The sequence below is a fragment of the Talpa occidentalis genome, unplaced genomic scaffold (genome assembly GCF_014898055.3).
Source record: "Talpa occidentalis isolate TD23 unplaced genomic scaffold, MPIMG_talOcc4v2.1 talOcc4.15, whole genome shotgun sequence".
In the NCBI taxonomy this organism is placed as follows: domain Eukaryota; kingdom Metazoa; phylum Chordata; class Mammalia; order Eulipotyphla; family Talpidae; genus Talpa; species Talpa occidentalis.
The window spans coordinates 42,151,237-42,166,830 of record NW_023601543.1 but is presented as its reverse complement, the minus strand read 5'-3'; the positions used below and the strand labels follow the sequence as shown (position 1 = coordinate 42,166,830).

The window sequence follows — 15,594 nt, the reverse complement described above, 5'->3', positions numbered from 1 at the left end:
AAGGGATCATGCTCAGTGAAATAAGCCAGAAAGAAAAAGAAAAATACCAGATGGTCTCACTCATAGCAGGAATCTAGAAACCTAAATAAGGGACCAGGAAAAAGAATAACTATAATAAAGAAAAAAAATCAAAATCAACAAGCTACTGTAAACCAGAGACACACTTTGGGGGGGTGGGGAGAGGAGGGATTGGGGTCAAAATAAGGGGGCTGCAATTGTGTGGGGAATATAAAAAAAATCTTAAAAAACACCAAAAACAAATTGCTCACAAGATAGTTTGAATGTCTTAGCCAAATAGAAAGCACCTTAATCTGAGACTTTCAATTTTCTTTTTAAGATTCTCTTTGTACCAAAGTGCAAAGGGGTCCTGATGGTCTATGGTGAAGAACTATGGGTACTTTGATGGTGGGTGTGATGTATACATCTGAGGAGAGGTGATATATAGTTTTGTAAGCTAATAGTACCTCAGTAAAAGAAATGACATTTATTTAATATATTCTACACATTCATGCATATATCCCTCCTATCCAGTGAAATAGAACTTTCTTTCTAAAAAGACACGTTTTTCCCCTCCTGTTTTTTCTTTTTTTTTTTTTTTTGGTGTGTGCATTTTATTCAGTCCAGGAAACCCTGCTCTCCTTATTTCCAATGAGATTCCTTCAAGATCCAGCGCAAAGCACACTTCAGTCCATAGCAGAATTAGTGTTCTGGTCCTCAGTGTCTTACAGTGTTGTGTTACATAACAACTTCCTCCATTAAGTTGTAGGCAAGGAAAGAATCACGAGTGATACTTTTAAACATCTTTCTACCTTTATTCCTTTCCCTTTTTTCTCCCTCTTCTACTATTCCTGTGCCTAAATATTGAAAGCATTCAGTAAATGCCTGTTTAATGAAAAAATGAATGCATTAACAAACTGATATCTTTTTCTAGAGCAATAGAGCACATGTCGTGAATTTTTCTTAAAGTGGTTAATAAGGAATAAAGGTCATTCAACCCGAGAACTAGTGTGGTGTGTAGGATATAACTCCAGCTTTGGAGTAAGACAGCTCAGGGTTTATTTTTACCATCCACGAATCCCTAGCAGTGTGAACCCTGGCAAGTGATTTCACCTAGGCGGGTGAAAAAAGCAGCTTAAAGTTGCCAGGTTCAGTCCATGATCCGAGAGTCAGGGTCTGTGTATAGGCAGCCTTCGTTCATTACCAGAGATTCAGTGGAAGATTCTGGGAGAAGCAAATGTTGATGATAGCTGAGGTAACAAAACTGATTGCCTGGAGCAGTCATTATGACACTGGAGTTGCCCAGAAATTAATAAATCAAAATGTCTTCTATTTCACCTATATCTGAAGCACTGTAGTGACAATAATGGGATGTAAAGGACACAGAGAAGGTACCCCATTCCATGTTAGATTCATGTGTTTCAAGCCAATGGGTTCCAAGAATTAGATGGCATTGTGGTACATGAATAAAGTCAAACTGAGCTCTGCAACATGGTTTCCAATTTTAACTTTAACAGATGGTGTTTCCTTGGTTGTAAGTCCATTAATCAGTGGATAGCCATCTATAGTGGATGCGTAGCTTCTCTCAAAATATGTGTAGGATAAACGATTCTCAGGCTTTTCTGCCCTCCTGCCATTAGGATTGCCCTGCCTGATGGGGCACCTGCATTTTGTTACACTGTTATAGTTGTGTTGTTTACTTCTGCGGGCCATGGCAGCAGTATTGAGAAATTCACCAAGAAAAGCAGAGAGGCAGGAGAGAGGCAGGAGAGAGGCAGGAGAGAGGCAGGAGAGAGGCAGGAGAGAGGCAGGAGAGAGGCAGGAGAGAGGCAGGGAAAAAGAATGCCAGAGAAGCCCAGAGTGAAGACTTGCTGGGGGCTTGGAGGCCTGCCAGCCTCCTGGCCCCTCCGGCACCCCTGTCTGCCATGTACCTGTTTGCTGCACTACATGTAAAAGCTCAGTGAATGCCTGAGAAAGCCACCGAGGGCTTCAGGACTCTCTCCTTTACCCAGTCTGCTCGGATCATAGATGAACCAGCACTGTGCCCCTCCTCCTGCTACACCATGGAATGGTCAATGCTGTTTCTATAGAAGCCTGAATCCACCATTATTTGCTCAAAGGACTATCTTCTTCCCAGTCAGATTTCAACAGTAAGTCATAGGATATGGGACATTGATATTGGAAGCAAGAGGGACACATATTTGTAGATTGGCACCCCTGGAGTCCCCCTTACCTTTGGACCTTGATGTTCCCTACTTGTTGCAAATGATGAGGTAAGACAGGGCAATCTCTGACAAAATGACCGGGATAACTATACTACAGGCACAAGTGTTCTTCAATATCACAGAGGTATGGCTGATTGCTTGCAGCATATATAAACTGGCTTTTAGATGATAGAAACTCATACCCAGCTCTCTTCTCAGTGGAACTTGCCCCTTGTGGATTTGCATGAGACTCACACTTAGTTTCTTCTAGGCTGACATGAGGGCTGATTATATCACCTAGGTTGGTGGGTTGGCTTTGCGCAAGACAGTTCATGTTGAATAGCACTGTCAGGCACTTCCTGAAATTGGAGGAGAATGTTTTCATACAAGTTTATCTTCTTTTGAGCAGTGAGGTAGAAGTGGGGCACATAATGGTAGATGAAGTCTTTCCCTTGGTAGGGCTGACAAATGTGATGGCTGGCATCTTCCATGTTTTCCGTATTGTCAAAAGTATCCTGAAGCACTTGTATGCAACTTTCAAATTACTTCAGGAGGGGGATTTGGATGTACTAAAGATTGAAAGCACTGTCCTGCCTCACCCTAGTAGTGGTTGCCAACAAAACTTACCAGGGCAGGTACTGTGGAATACAGGTGCCCCCTGACTCTCATTAACTGTTCAATTTAACCAGGAACTCAGGAAGCTTCTGAGCATCCTCAATGAAGTCTAAAGAGTATTCTAGGAGGAAAACTTTAGCCTCTAGCCTCCTGAGCAACTGTGGGAACTCTGAAACTACTGAAGTCTCAGCAGCTATTAAGCCCTCCTGGGACTCCTGGGGTACAGAAAACTGTAGGACGTCTTGGGCACCTGAAGGATCCAATGTCTCCTGGGGTGCTGAAAGCTCAGGAGCTCCAGGTATGTCAAGGAATCCTGGAATTTTGGTGCCTCTTGGGAATCCTGGGCATTTGGAGGATCATAGGACACTAAATTCTTGGGTTTCTGGGTTTCCTGGGTTACTGAGGGAACTTCTGGTGATCTTCAGCCTCTGCATTCTTTTGGGACTCCCAGGATGCTGAGAGCTCATGTACCATTTGGGGGTGCCTGGGGTTCCTGGGGCAGTTGGGGTCTCTTGGGCTGTCAGGGATCCCCAGGATGGTTGTTCCTGGACTCTGTGAGCTTCTGTAATAATTCATCCTCCTTGGCTGCTTAGTGCTCTGGAGTTCTGGGATCTGGGTTTGTAGGACACCATATTCTTCCATCAGCCACTGCACTTGGGCCTGAAGAATCTCATTCTTCAACATCAGAGAAACATAGGTAGCTGCCATCATTTGAGGAGATGGGCTTGGTTTGGCAGATTGCTGCCAGGAGAGGTTGAGTTGGCATTTGTGAGGTATTTCTAAAAGCCTCTCACAGGCAGATGTCAGACTATGAGTTTTCCAGTGGTGGGATTTGGGTCCCAACAAGATTGAAAATAGGAAATTACTGTGAGCCTCTGGAGCTCAGCAAATCCATGTGTCAGATATACTGTGAAGAGATTGAGATCTGAGGATAAGAAAATGTGGAAAGTACTCATTCAAAACAAATAAGAATAAAACCTCCTCAACAGCTGGGTTTCTTTTACAAAAGTCTTATATTCATAACTGGGTCATATATGCTGACACAGCCCACGACATTTTAAGAGCAGTATCTGACTCAAACTACGTTTGTCATTTTGCATTCTTCTTATGAAACATAGCATTAGATCAGAAACAATTTCTCCATATTCTTTATATGTTTTATATAGGCTTTTATTTCTAATGTCTGCCTAATAGCCCAGTATAACATTTGGATTTCAACGGCTGCATTCAATAATTAAATCAAAGTGGTCTTTCTCTCTCTCTCTCTCTCTCCCCTCCTCTCTCTCACTCGCTCCCTCCCTTCCTTCCTCCCTTTCCTTCTCCTCCCCTCCCCTTCCTTCCTCCTTCCTTCCTTCCCTTCCTTCCTCTTCCTTCCTTCCTCCTTCCTTCCTTCCTTCCTTCCTTCCTTCTTTCCTTCCTTCCTTTCTCTTCCTTCTTCCTTTCCCTTCCCCTCCCCTCCCTTCCCCCTCCCCTCCCCTCCCCTCCCCTTCCTTTCCTCCCTCCCTTCCTTCCTCCCTCCCTCCCTTTCCTTCCCCTCCCCTGTCCTTTCCTCCTTCTTTCCTCCCTCCTTTCCCCTCCCCTCTCCTTCCTCCTTCCTTTTCCCCCCCCTCCCCTTTCTTCCTTCCTCCCTCCCTTTCCTTCCCCTCTCCTTCCTTCCTCCCTCCCTCCCTCCCTCCCTTCCTTCTGCAATGTGGGGAATCTGGGCTCTTGTTGGCCAACCCAAGAGATATTTTAGTGTGCTAGGGTAGAAAGGATGGGGGAAATTTTTCTGATACCTCAGAAATCATACCACATAAGTAACCACAGCAGACCAACATCAGGAGAAAAAAAAAAACAAAAGTTGAAATTCTCTTCACAGTATATCTGATATATCACTTTGCTGAGCTCCAGAGGCTCAAAGTAATTTCCTATTTTCAATCTTGGTGGGGCCCAAATCCCACTCCTGGAAAACTCATAGAGTCTGACGTCTGCCTGTGAGAGGCTTTTATTTTTCTATCCAACTATGTTGAGCAGACACATGTATATTATTTTAAAAATGCCTCAAAATAGTTAAGAAAATAATTTTTATAAATGTGTGTTACCATTCTGAGACTTAATCTAAAAACTCAACTGTCTTCATACTCATAGCAAAGTTGTGAATGGCTGTAGAGGCTTGACTTTTCTGCACACACTGAATTGAAACAAATACACCCACTTGCAGAACACATTACAACTCTCCTCTGTACCATAACCATTTTGAATGTGGAAGAATTTTTTTGACAGTACTGCAAAATTTAAAACTGAAAAGAAAATAGATGATGCACTGATATGAGACAGCCATGTGTACTCAGGCCTTCATTCCTGTAGTGAATATTTGACAAGGAAATTTGGAATAATACCACTGCCCTTGTGAAAAGTTGCAAACATTTCTCTTGACCACAAAGGTTTTGGACTTTGTTTTTTGTATCTGTTTTGTGTGACCTGCTCATATTTTATCAACACTGGGTCTTTTGTTGAATTCTCACAGAGGAAAAGCCACAATCCCTCAGCCCTTTCTCCTGCACACTTACTCAGTCCCTAGGGTTTTCCTCTCCAATGTTTTCTTGGAAATTTTATCACGGACACATGTAGGCAAGTGATAAGGTATGATAGTGGAGAAGACCAACTTGTAGAAGTCTTGCAGGGCCCCTGGTTCCTTCTGAAAGTCTTGTTTTAGGGTTGTTATCTTTCCATGAAATTCAAGTGCTCCAGGATGCATCTAGGTAGCATATTAAGGGCTGGATTTTTGAGAAGTGTCCTTGCTCAACATCTACCTTCTCTTCTTATGACAAATCAGTTACTCCCTGGGCACAAGTCATGTGACCATTTTAAGTAAGGCTCATGAGCAGTTATCTTTTCCTAGTAATGAGTGGAATTGGGAGTTACATTGGCCACTTCAAATCACACATCAATTAGTCATGGTCTCAAGTATCTTTTAAAAATGGCTGGTGCAAAAATGAAAAATGATGTAAAAATATATAAAAATGGCTGGTAATGTATTAGCATAAAAGGATAAAACCTGGTGATGAAATCCAAACAATGACAAACCAATGAACTGGCTTGCCTGAACGTGTATGCAGAGGCTTTGTAAAGAAAAGTAAAGCCTTTTATAAATTGAGTTATATTTCCATACTACTTTTTAAAAAATGTTTTATTCTTTAGAAACATAGCACACAGAAAAACATCACCATCATCATGGAATAATGCATTTTATTTGTGTGAATTTTTCTTATAATTGAAAGCTTCTCTTTGAGAATCCAAAGTACACAGTTGATATTTACCTGACCAATTAAAAAAAGAAATATTCATAGTATACATTAACTTTGTTTTCCATTTTGAATAAAATTTTGAACATCACCATTTATTCTTTATTTGTTTTGGGTCAAAATTACACAAATTTTATTTAATGTGTTGTAACACTATGTTGCATTATGAAAGCTACTGAGTGGTTTATCTCCAAATTATATACCTCCAAAATTTTGTTTACCAAATCATGTAATTTTTTTCCTTTGTGTTATTTATTTTTCAATAAATTGTCAAGCAGTTCTCATACTGTTTCCTTTATACTTGACTATACTAAGTATAGATAAATTTGGTAAATTATTAGTTATAAAATTTAGTGTAAAACTCAGTTCATGGTTGCCACCATCCTGCTGCTGCCCACTGCTATAACTACATTTGCCACCAGGTGATCACACCCCACCAAGTGTGGAAGTAGGGACTACACTCAGCAGAATACCCATCAACAGAAGTGTGGAAACAAAAACAAATGATGTGTAGAAGTGAAAAAAGAACAAACAACCATATACTTCATCAGGGGAATAAGAGAGAACAAATCTCCAGAACTAAACCACAAAGACATGGAAGAGCTATTCATCCTATCAGATATGGAATTCAAAATTGCCATGATAAGCAAACTTAAAGCAATGGAAGTACACAAAGAAAATTAAAAAAGAAAAGCATGTCATGAGAAATAAAATCAGTGAACAGAAGATCAAAATTGAAGCTCTAAATAAGAAAAATATGTAGAGTCAGGATTGTAGTGGCAGGATAGGCCACTGAGCAGGTTTCTATGATCCAGCAGATGGGTAAAGGAGAGTCCGGGAGCCCGCTGTGGTTTTCTCAGGCTTTTATTGAGCTTTACATGTAGTGTGGCAAACAGATACACAGCAGGCAGGGGTGCCAGGTGGCCAGGAGGCCAGGAGGCCTCCAGGCCCCCGGCAAATCTTCACTCTGGGCTTCTCTGGCCTTCTTTCTCCCCTTTCTCTCTCTTGCCTCCCCTCCCCTTCTCCTTCTCTTGGTGACTCCCTCAATACTCCTCCCAGGGCCCACAGAAGTAAACAAGATAGTTTGTAACAATGTAACAACTGCAGTTACTCCATCAGGCAGGGCAATCCTAATGGTGGGAGGGCAGAAAAGCCTGAAAAACCATTTACCCTACAAGAATGTAAAAAGAGAGCTAGAGGAAACAAAAAATTCAGGTGAAAGCTGTGGAAGTAGATTAGACCAAATGGAAGAATGAAGTAGTGAACTTGAAGTTGTGAATGAACAAAGAATCGAGGTAGAAATGGAAAGAAAGAAACAAAGCAAAAATAAAATGAAGAAACACTGAAAATTTTGTGATTCAATGGGGAAAGGCCATATAAGAATAACAGGGAGGACAGAGAGATAGAAGGGAACAGAAAACAAATTCAAAGAAATAATAAAGGAACACTTCCTGATGTGGAGAAGGGACTAAATCTACAAATCCAGGAAACTAAAAGAGCCCCAGGATACCTAAACAAAATGAGAGTTATACCAAGACATATAATAATGAAACTTCCAAGAACTTAAGAGAAAGAAAGAATATTGGAGCTGGCAAGGGAGAAAAAACAGATAACCTATAAAGAAACATCATTCATGCGGACATCAGACTTCTCTGATGGGAAAGGAGAGAATGTGTTGACATGTTCCAAATATTAAAAGATAAAACCTGCCAGTCAAGAATTCTCTATTTTGCAAGGCTTTCCAGATATAAAGGATAAATAAAGTTCTTCTTAGACAAAGAGAAACTTTTACAAGGATTTGCAAACACTAAATACCCCCTCTTCAAGAAATATTGAAAGGAGCTCTTTTGTTAAAAAAATGATCTTATTTATTTATTCATAGAAGAACTGGGATGTAGGCCAGAGGTGTGAGGGGTAAGAGGATTCCTCAGAGATAGAGTGGGGAGCAGAACAGGCAGATCCACTGAAATACACTGCTAAGGGGAGTAGTGGGCAAGTCAGGAGAGGTCTGCTGTGCCATATGTGGGTTATCTCCCTGCCTGGGGATCGAACTTAGGCCATAGCAGTGATAGCCTAATAGTACTAGGACTTATGCCAGCAGGAAGGCCCTGAAAGGAGTTCTTCTATCTGAACTGAAGAGTGGAACATACACAGAAAACTGAAGAGGAAATAGGTTGAACCACAAAAGTTAAGAACAAAATAGCATCCATAGACTTTCACATATCAGCAATCACTGTAAAAATAAATGGACTGAACTAGCCCACTAAAAGACACCAAGTATCTGGTTGGAGTCAACCTATGCTGTCTCCAGGAAATATACCTGACTTAAAAAGATGGACACAGACCCAGAGTAAAGGGCTTCAAGAAAATTGTAGAAGTGAATGGAACCCAAAGGAAGGCAGGGACAGCAATATCTATATAGATGAAATAGATTTCCAGATAAAAAAGGTAGCAATAGACACTATGATAATAGACAACAGGTGCTTTGGTGGTGGTTGCACTATGGAAATAACACTTGAAAGGGGAGGGGAACTCTATATTCCCAAAATGTAAACCGACATTATCTCTATAAGATAAAATAAAAATAAAATAAGCTATATTTTTAAAAAAATCAGTTCATGAAACTGTAAAGTTGAGCTATTAACAGTTCTTAACATTACATGGTTGTTGCAAATATTTAGTGGAATAATGCATGTAAGGCTTAGCAGTATTTAGCAGCTAACAATACCCAATAAAATTAGCTGCAACATTCATTTTTAAAAAAATATCAATAATGAGGGGAAGGAAGAGAAGGAGAAAAGGAGGAAGAAAATGTAACTAATTATCTCATTTCATTTTTTTTCTTTTTAATCATCTGTGAATTGCAAAACTGGATAGACCAAGTTGCTAGAATTGTATAGGGGTTAAAGAGGGTCTCTCACACAAAGAAATCTACAGTGCATGAATTTTTTGGCATTGATTTTTCACTACTCAGGAGCTTTATTTTACTACCTGGCTGGATAAGGATTAGTTTTCCAAATAATGCTGTAGAATTAGAACTGGAGATACTTGAGCAGGAAGAGGAGATGATTACCAAGGGGATTGTGGAGCAGCCAACACAGATGTTTAAAAAGTCCATGCTAAAGCCCTGAACAGCGCCTGGCATACAGGCATATTTATTCAGTGAGTAAACACAAGGACCTTTCCCTCCATCCCACCCCCAGTGCTAAAGATCAAAAAAACCAAATTCAATGTCCTTACAAACAATTTCAAAATTGGCTAGTCATAGAGAATTACTTTCTTGAGTGGAAAAAAAAAACCTACACTGGGTTTTGTCAAAATTCCTAAAGTAGTTTTAATTTCCTGAATTAATCAAGTAAGAACAGGAATGTAATCACATCCAAACTCTCATCATGTTTCCCCTACACTTTAATCTTTCCACTTATACTAACAACACAATGAAATTTATGGAGTCTTTAGATGGTTATGAAAACATTTAAAGTAAAAGAGGTTTTCTTAGCTGAGCAAATGAAATTTAGGGGAAAAAAGAAGACAAGTATGTTCATTTGACAGATAGAAAAAAGACCGTATAATGATAAGAAATGGCCATGCTCAGTTATGTTAGTAAGTCTCATATGTTGATTGTTATCTTAGGGAGAAAGTGAAAGGAAAATTTGAACAAAATGAAATTCTATGTTGCACACCCCACTAAAAATCATAATTCTGTCAGCAAATATAGTATAGTATAGTATAGTCTGAAAAAATTTAGGTCTCTAGCAGTGCTCCCTTTTCCCTTGTTTACTCTCTAATAACCTTGATAGTCTCTACATTGTGTCATTCATATAGCTCACGCACTTTGCCTTTGTCTACATGCCTATGACCTGTGGCTGGCTTTTCTATCTGATCCATCTTTCTAGTTCCAGCTCAGAAGCTGTCTCTTCCAAGGAACCATACACAATTTCCTTAGCCTACATCTACTCTCTTTGCTCTATGCTATTGTTGCAAATGCAGCCAACACTGTAGTTCTCATCAGAACTACTTATTTTCTGCTTTAGTTTTCTCCAATTGGTTAAAGGCGCTAGATTCTTATTCTGCCATAGACTTCTTAAATGCCTTCTAGCTATAACAATATTGAATTCTGATATAAGTGAAAAAATTTTCAGAAATTCTGAAGCACTGTAAGGCAGAAACTGATACTATTATTACACTTTTTAAATTCCCCACAATTTTTACGTTACCATATAAAGAAGTTGCATTTCTGACAAACTGAATCATTTTAAATTTGATTACAAATGCTACTTCTTTGGTTAGCAAAGGTATGAGTTAAATGCCAAATTTCAAAAATATTGGAAAGCCTGTTTTTCCTGTATTAGGTAAAGTGATATGAACATTTTTCTTCTACTTGCAGCAATGCCTTTTGTTATATTTTATTGAGGGACTGTTGTTTTATAGCAGGCAGACCATAGATCTGAGGCATACAATCACAGGGCAGGGGAAGAGAAAGGGGTCAAAACAGAGGAGGGAAGAGCACAAGGGTTTATGTTGATGGCTCATGGGTGCTGTGGTAGTGGAAGAACACCTGAGGGGAGAAATAAAATATTGTATAAAAATGATCAATGATGAAGAAAATAAAAAAACCCTAAAAAATGAGTTTCAGATATACAAATTTACATTTCAATTTCTGCGTATGCATTATGATCATCATTGAATGTCTAGTTTCCATTAATCACCACAAAATTGACCCCTTTTATCCATTTTACCAGCCCTCCCATTACTTTTCCTTTCTGGTAACCATGATTCTGTTGTGTAAATTGAAGGGTTTGTTTTTGTTTTCCTATTGTTCGCTTTGTTTCCGTTTCTTCCATGGGTGAATAAAGGCATCTGATATCTATTTTCTTCCATATAACTTATTTCACATAAAATAATCCCCTCAAGAAACATCTATGCTGTAGGGTAAGGTAAAAAGTTTCAGGCTTTTCTGCCCTCCCACCATCAGGATAGATGATGGATCCTTGCGGTCCTAAATGCATGCCTGATGGTGGGCACCTGGAGTAGGGTGTGGGCATAGGTAGATGGGATTCACCTGGGCTGAGACTGGGCTTTTAAGGATGATGTTACGGGGACGCCAGCAGAAGCAGAGAATCCAAGAAGCAGAGAAACCAAGAGAGAAGCATAACGAATGGAAGAGCAGAGTGCAGAGCCCACCAGAGAAGGCTGGAGAGCCCACAAAAAGAGTGAAGACTTGCTGGGGGCTGGGAGGCCTGCAAGCCTCCCGGCCCCCCAGCACCCCTGTCTGCCGTGTACCTGGTAAATCCCAATAGAAGCCTGCAAAAGCTACCGAGGGCTCCAGGACTCCTCCTTTACCCCGTCTGCTCAAATCATAGAAAACCTGCCCTGTGCCCATCCCGCTGTTACACACTACAATTGGTGTAAGTTGGCAGGATGATTCGATGAGATAGGTATGGAACCCTCCAAAGGCCTCAGGAGGGACTGAGGAGGAGCAGACTGTGAGCCTGTGACAATGCTGGACGTGCCATGGCAGCACAGGTGGTGACCAAAGTCCAGGAGCTGCGGGAAGGGGTGAAGACGCTGCAGGAGATCAGGAGGTGGACAACAGGAGCTATAGGATAACACCTCGAGTGGAGGAGGAGACGGCCCAAGAGGACCAGCCCATGACCCCTGAGGCAGCAGAATCATCGGGGAAGAAAGGACCATGATTCGGAGCTCACCCAGTGCTGACATAAGGAACAATGGATGGACTTGGACTGACAATCCCCCCAGAAGGCAGAGGAACTTTGGCAAGTTGATGTTATATTTTGGGGACCCTGAGAGTGGATGTCATGGTTTGTAAACCCCAGGAGATGAAAATCAAGGCATGACCGGTGGCCAAAAGCAGACTGTGCTCAGCAATCCTAGGGCTACAGCCTGGAGAGGCAATGGCCAGGATAGAGGAAGGGGCAGGCATGAGAAGAGCCCAAGATTGGTTGAGGGATGAAGCCCTTGATAAGTACTTTGCAGCCAGGCAGAGGAAAAGCCAACTTAGTCAAAAGCTGGTGCTGAGATTGGGAAGCCCTGAGCGGCTGTTAAGCAGCCTAAGTATGCTAAAGAAGGCCAGTGAGTCTCTTAAAATCACCTGTGGGTGATGCCCTGTTCCTTGTCGAGTAAGGATGAGGAGCTGAGGAACCTGTTCTTGGGGGACATGTGGGGAAAGTGGCTTGTGGTGGAGCCCACAGCCAAAAAGGGGGCCCAAGAGAGGCCACATGTGGAGCTTTGTATCCAGGGATCTCCGACCCAAGTGCTTGTGCAATGGGTTGGCCTGAGTGCAGGGGCCTGCATGTCGCATTGGTGGCTATGAAAGTCGAGTGTTGGTGGCTATGAAAGTCACTCGAATTTCATAGGTTTTCCGCAGACAGAAAACCCTGAGGATTGGGCGATTACCCCCAAAGACAGAATCACCAATCCAAGAGTGAGTGCATTCTGGGGGTGGATGTGGTGTGTGGTTTGTTGCCGAGACCACTACTGGAGAAGGCCAGGAAGCCTGATGGCTCCTGGCGTGTGACGGCAGATGCCTGAGTGGCACCCCCTTGCATGAGCAGTGCCTTTGGCAGCAGAAGTGGTGGATCATTGCTGGTGCCAATAATCTTTTGCCGCTAGGTTGGTGCCCTGCCTGGATTTGTGTTCTGTTGTATTGTTTCATTGTTATGCATTCTGCTGTATTCTATTTTCTTTTGTGGGCCATGGCTGCAGTGTTTGTTTAAGGGAAAATTGTACATAACATATGTAGACTGTATAGCAGAAAACCCTGAGGGGGTGGATTGTAGGGTAAATGATTCTCAGGCTTTTCTGCCCTCCTGCCATTAGGATTGCCCTTCCTGATGGTGGGCACCTGCATTTTGTTACAATGTTATCTTCAGTTGTATTGTTTACTTCTGTGAGCCATAGCTGCAGTGCTGATATATTCACCAAGAGAAGCAGAGGCGAGAGAGAGAATGCCAGAAAGCCGAGTGCAGAGTGAAGATTCACAGGGGCTGAGAGGCCTACCAGCCTCCTGTCCCCCGGCACCCCTGCTTGCCAGGTTCCTGGTTGCTGCACTACATGTAAAAGCCCAATAAAAGCCTGAGAAAGCCTCCGAGGTCTCTAGGACTCTCTTTTACTGATCTGCATAGTATCTTAGAGAACAAGCTCTGTGCCTTCCTGGCACTACAATCATATAGTATTTCTGTCCTAAAGTTTTTGAGAAATGGTCATACTATTTTTCACTGTAGCTGCACCAGTTTACATACCCACCAATAGGTACAAGGTCTCCTTTTTCTCCACATCCTCACCAGTACTTGTTTCCATATTTCCTGGTTATAGTCATTCTAACTGATGAAGTGATATATCTTTGTGGTTTTCATTTGCATTTATTTCCCTAATGGTTAGTGATGATGAACATCTTTGCATATGTCTGATGGCCATCTGTATGTCTGCTTTTGGTGAAATGTCTTTTACCAATTTTTAAAATCATGCTTTTTTTTTTTTTTTTTTGATGTTGAGTTGGATGAATGTAGAGGCAGGAAGGGCCAGAGCAGGTTCTCTATGATCTGAGCAGAAGGGGTAAAGGAGGAGAGTCCTGGAGCCCCCAGTGGATTTTGCAGGCTTTTATTGAGATTTACCAGGTACACGGCAGGCAGGAGTGCTTGGGGGCCAGGAGACTGGCAGGCCTTCTACCCCCCAGCAAGTCTTCACTCTTACAGAGGCCCTCCGGCATTCTCTCGTGGCCTCTGCTTCTCTCTCTTCTGCTTCTGCTGTTTGCTGGCATCCCCGTGACACCGCCCTTATAAGCCCAGTATCAGCCCAGGTGTACCCATCTAGGTATGCCCACACCCTACTCCAGGTGCCCGCCATCAGACATGCATTCAGGACCGCAGGGATCCATCCTCAATCCTAATGGTGGGAGGGCAGAAAAGCCTTATTACTTACCCAGCAATGAATTGTTGATATAATTTAAAAATTAACCCTATGTCAGATGTGCAATTGCAAATATCTTCGTTTTAGTAAACTGCACCTGCCCTTTCGTTTTGTTGATGATATCCTTAGCTGGGCAGAAGATTGTAATTTGATACTTATTATTGCTTTTGTCCCACTTGCCATTGGATTACATCCACAAAAATAGAGTAAGGACAATATCAGAGTTTATAGTCTATATTTTCTCCATTGTATACTATACTTTTCAATTCTTAAAAATTTCTTATGTTTATTGAGAAAACATTGATTTTTAAGAATGCATGTTTTAGAGGTATAGGTTCACATCTTTGCAAATGTGCAATATTGCCACAAAAAACAAAAAAAAATCCTGATTCTCCACCATAATCCACTATGTACCTACCCACTTTGTTCCCATCCCCTACACTCCCTTTCTGTCAGCTTCATTTCTGAATTAAGATTTCAGGGGTATGTTTTAGCTTGTTTATGACTGGTACTTTGTTTACTATATTCTACATAAGTCAATCATCCTGTATTTGTTTTTCCCCTTGAGACTTAGCATAATTTCCTTCAGTTCCATCCATGTTGTTGCAAGTTGAAATATCACACTTTTTCAGAGCTGAATAATATTCCATTGTGTGGAGATATATACATACACACAAATATATACATACATACATACATACATACATGTGTCTTTGGACACTTAGGTGGTGTCCATAACTTAGCTATTGTAAATAGTGTTGCAATGACCATAGGAATGTACATATCTGCTCCAATTAGTGCTTTTTCATTTCTTGGGTAGATATCTAAAAGTGGAATTGAAAAAAAAAATAAAAGTAGAATTGCTGTATCATATGGTAGAATATTTTTAATATTTTAAGAAATCTCCACACTGTTTTCCATAGGGACTTAACCGGTCTACATTCCCACCAACAGTGTATGAAGGTTCCTTTTCCTCTACATACTTGCCAACACCTATTCTGTCTGATATTTTTATGTGGATCATTTTCACAGGTATGAAGTGGTATCTCATTTAGGTTTTGATTTGCAGTTTCCTGATGATTAGTGATGATGGCCTTTTTTATGTGCCTGTTGGTCATCTCCTTTCTTTGGAGAAGATTCTAATTGTTCTCCCCAATTTTTGATTGGGTTATTTGTTTTCCTGTTGCATTCTATAAATTATTTTTAGAGTTAGGATATTGGTACCTTGTTGGATATATTATACAAAAATATTCTTCCATTCAGTAGGGTGTCTTCTCATTTTAATGATACTTTACATTGCTGTGCAGAAGTATTTTTTTTCTTTGAAGTACTATTAGTTTGCATCTTTGTTAGTGCTTTGGAAGTAGTCAGGTGTTGTCATTGTAGTGCACCCACCTCTGAATCATCCATATACTTCCATCATAGTCCATTGTGCTCTCACCCTATCTAGCTCTCAACCCTCCCCATCCCATCACCCACTGGATGCCTCAATTCTATGGTCTTTTTTCTGTGACTTAATTTAGCTGTCTGGGGTGTTTTGTGATTCCATATAAATTTCAGTAATA

General features: G+C 41.1%; 1 protein-coding gene across 1 annotated transcript; it reads right to left on the bottom strand.

Annotated features, from left to right (window-relative positions):
• Positions 1 to 2,494: 2,494 nt before the first annotated feature.
• RTL3 (retrotransposon Gag like 3) lies at positions 2,495 to 3,524 on the bottom strand. The gene is given in 5 exon segments (XM_037511631.1): positions 2,495 to 2,768; positions 2,770 to 2,872; positions 2,875 to 3,105; positions 3,108 to 3,198; positions 3,288 to 3,524. Coding segments are annotated over 5 exon segments (936 nt in total).
• Positions 3,525 to 15,594: the final 12,070 nt, after the last annotated feature.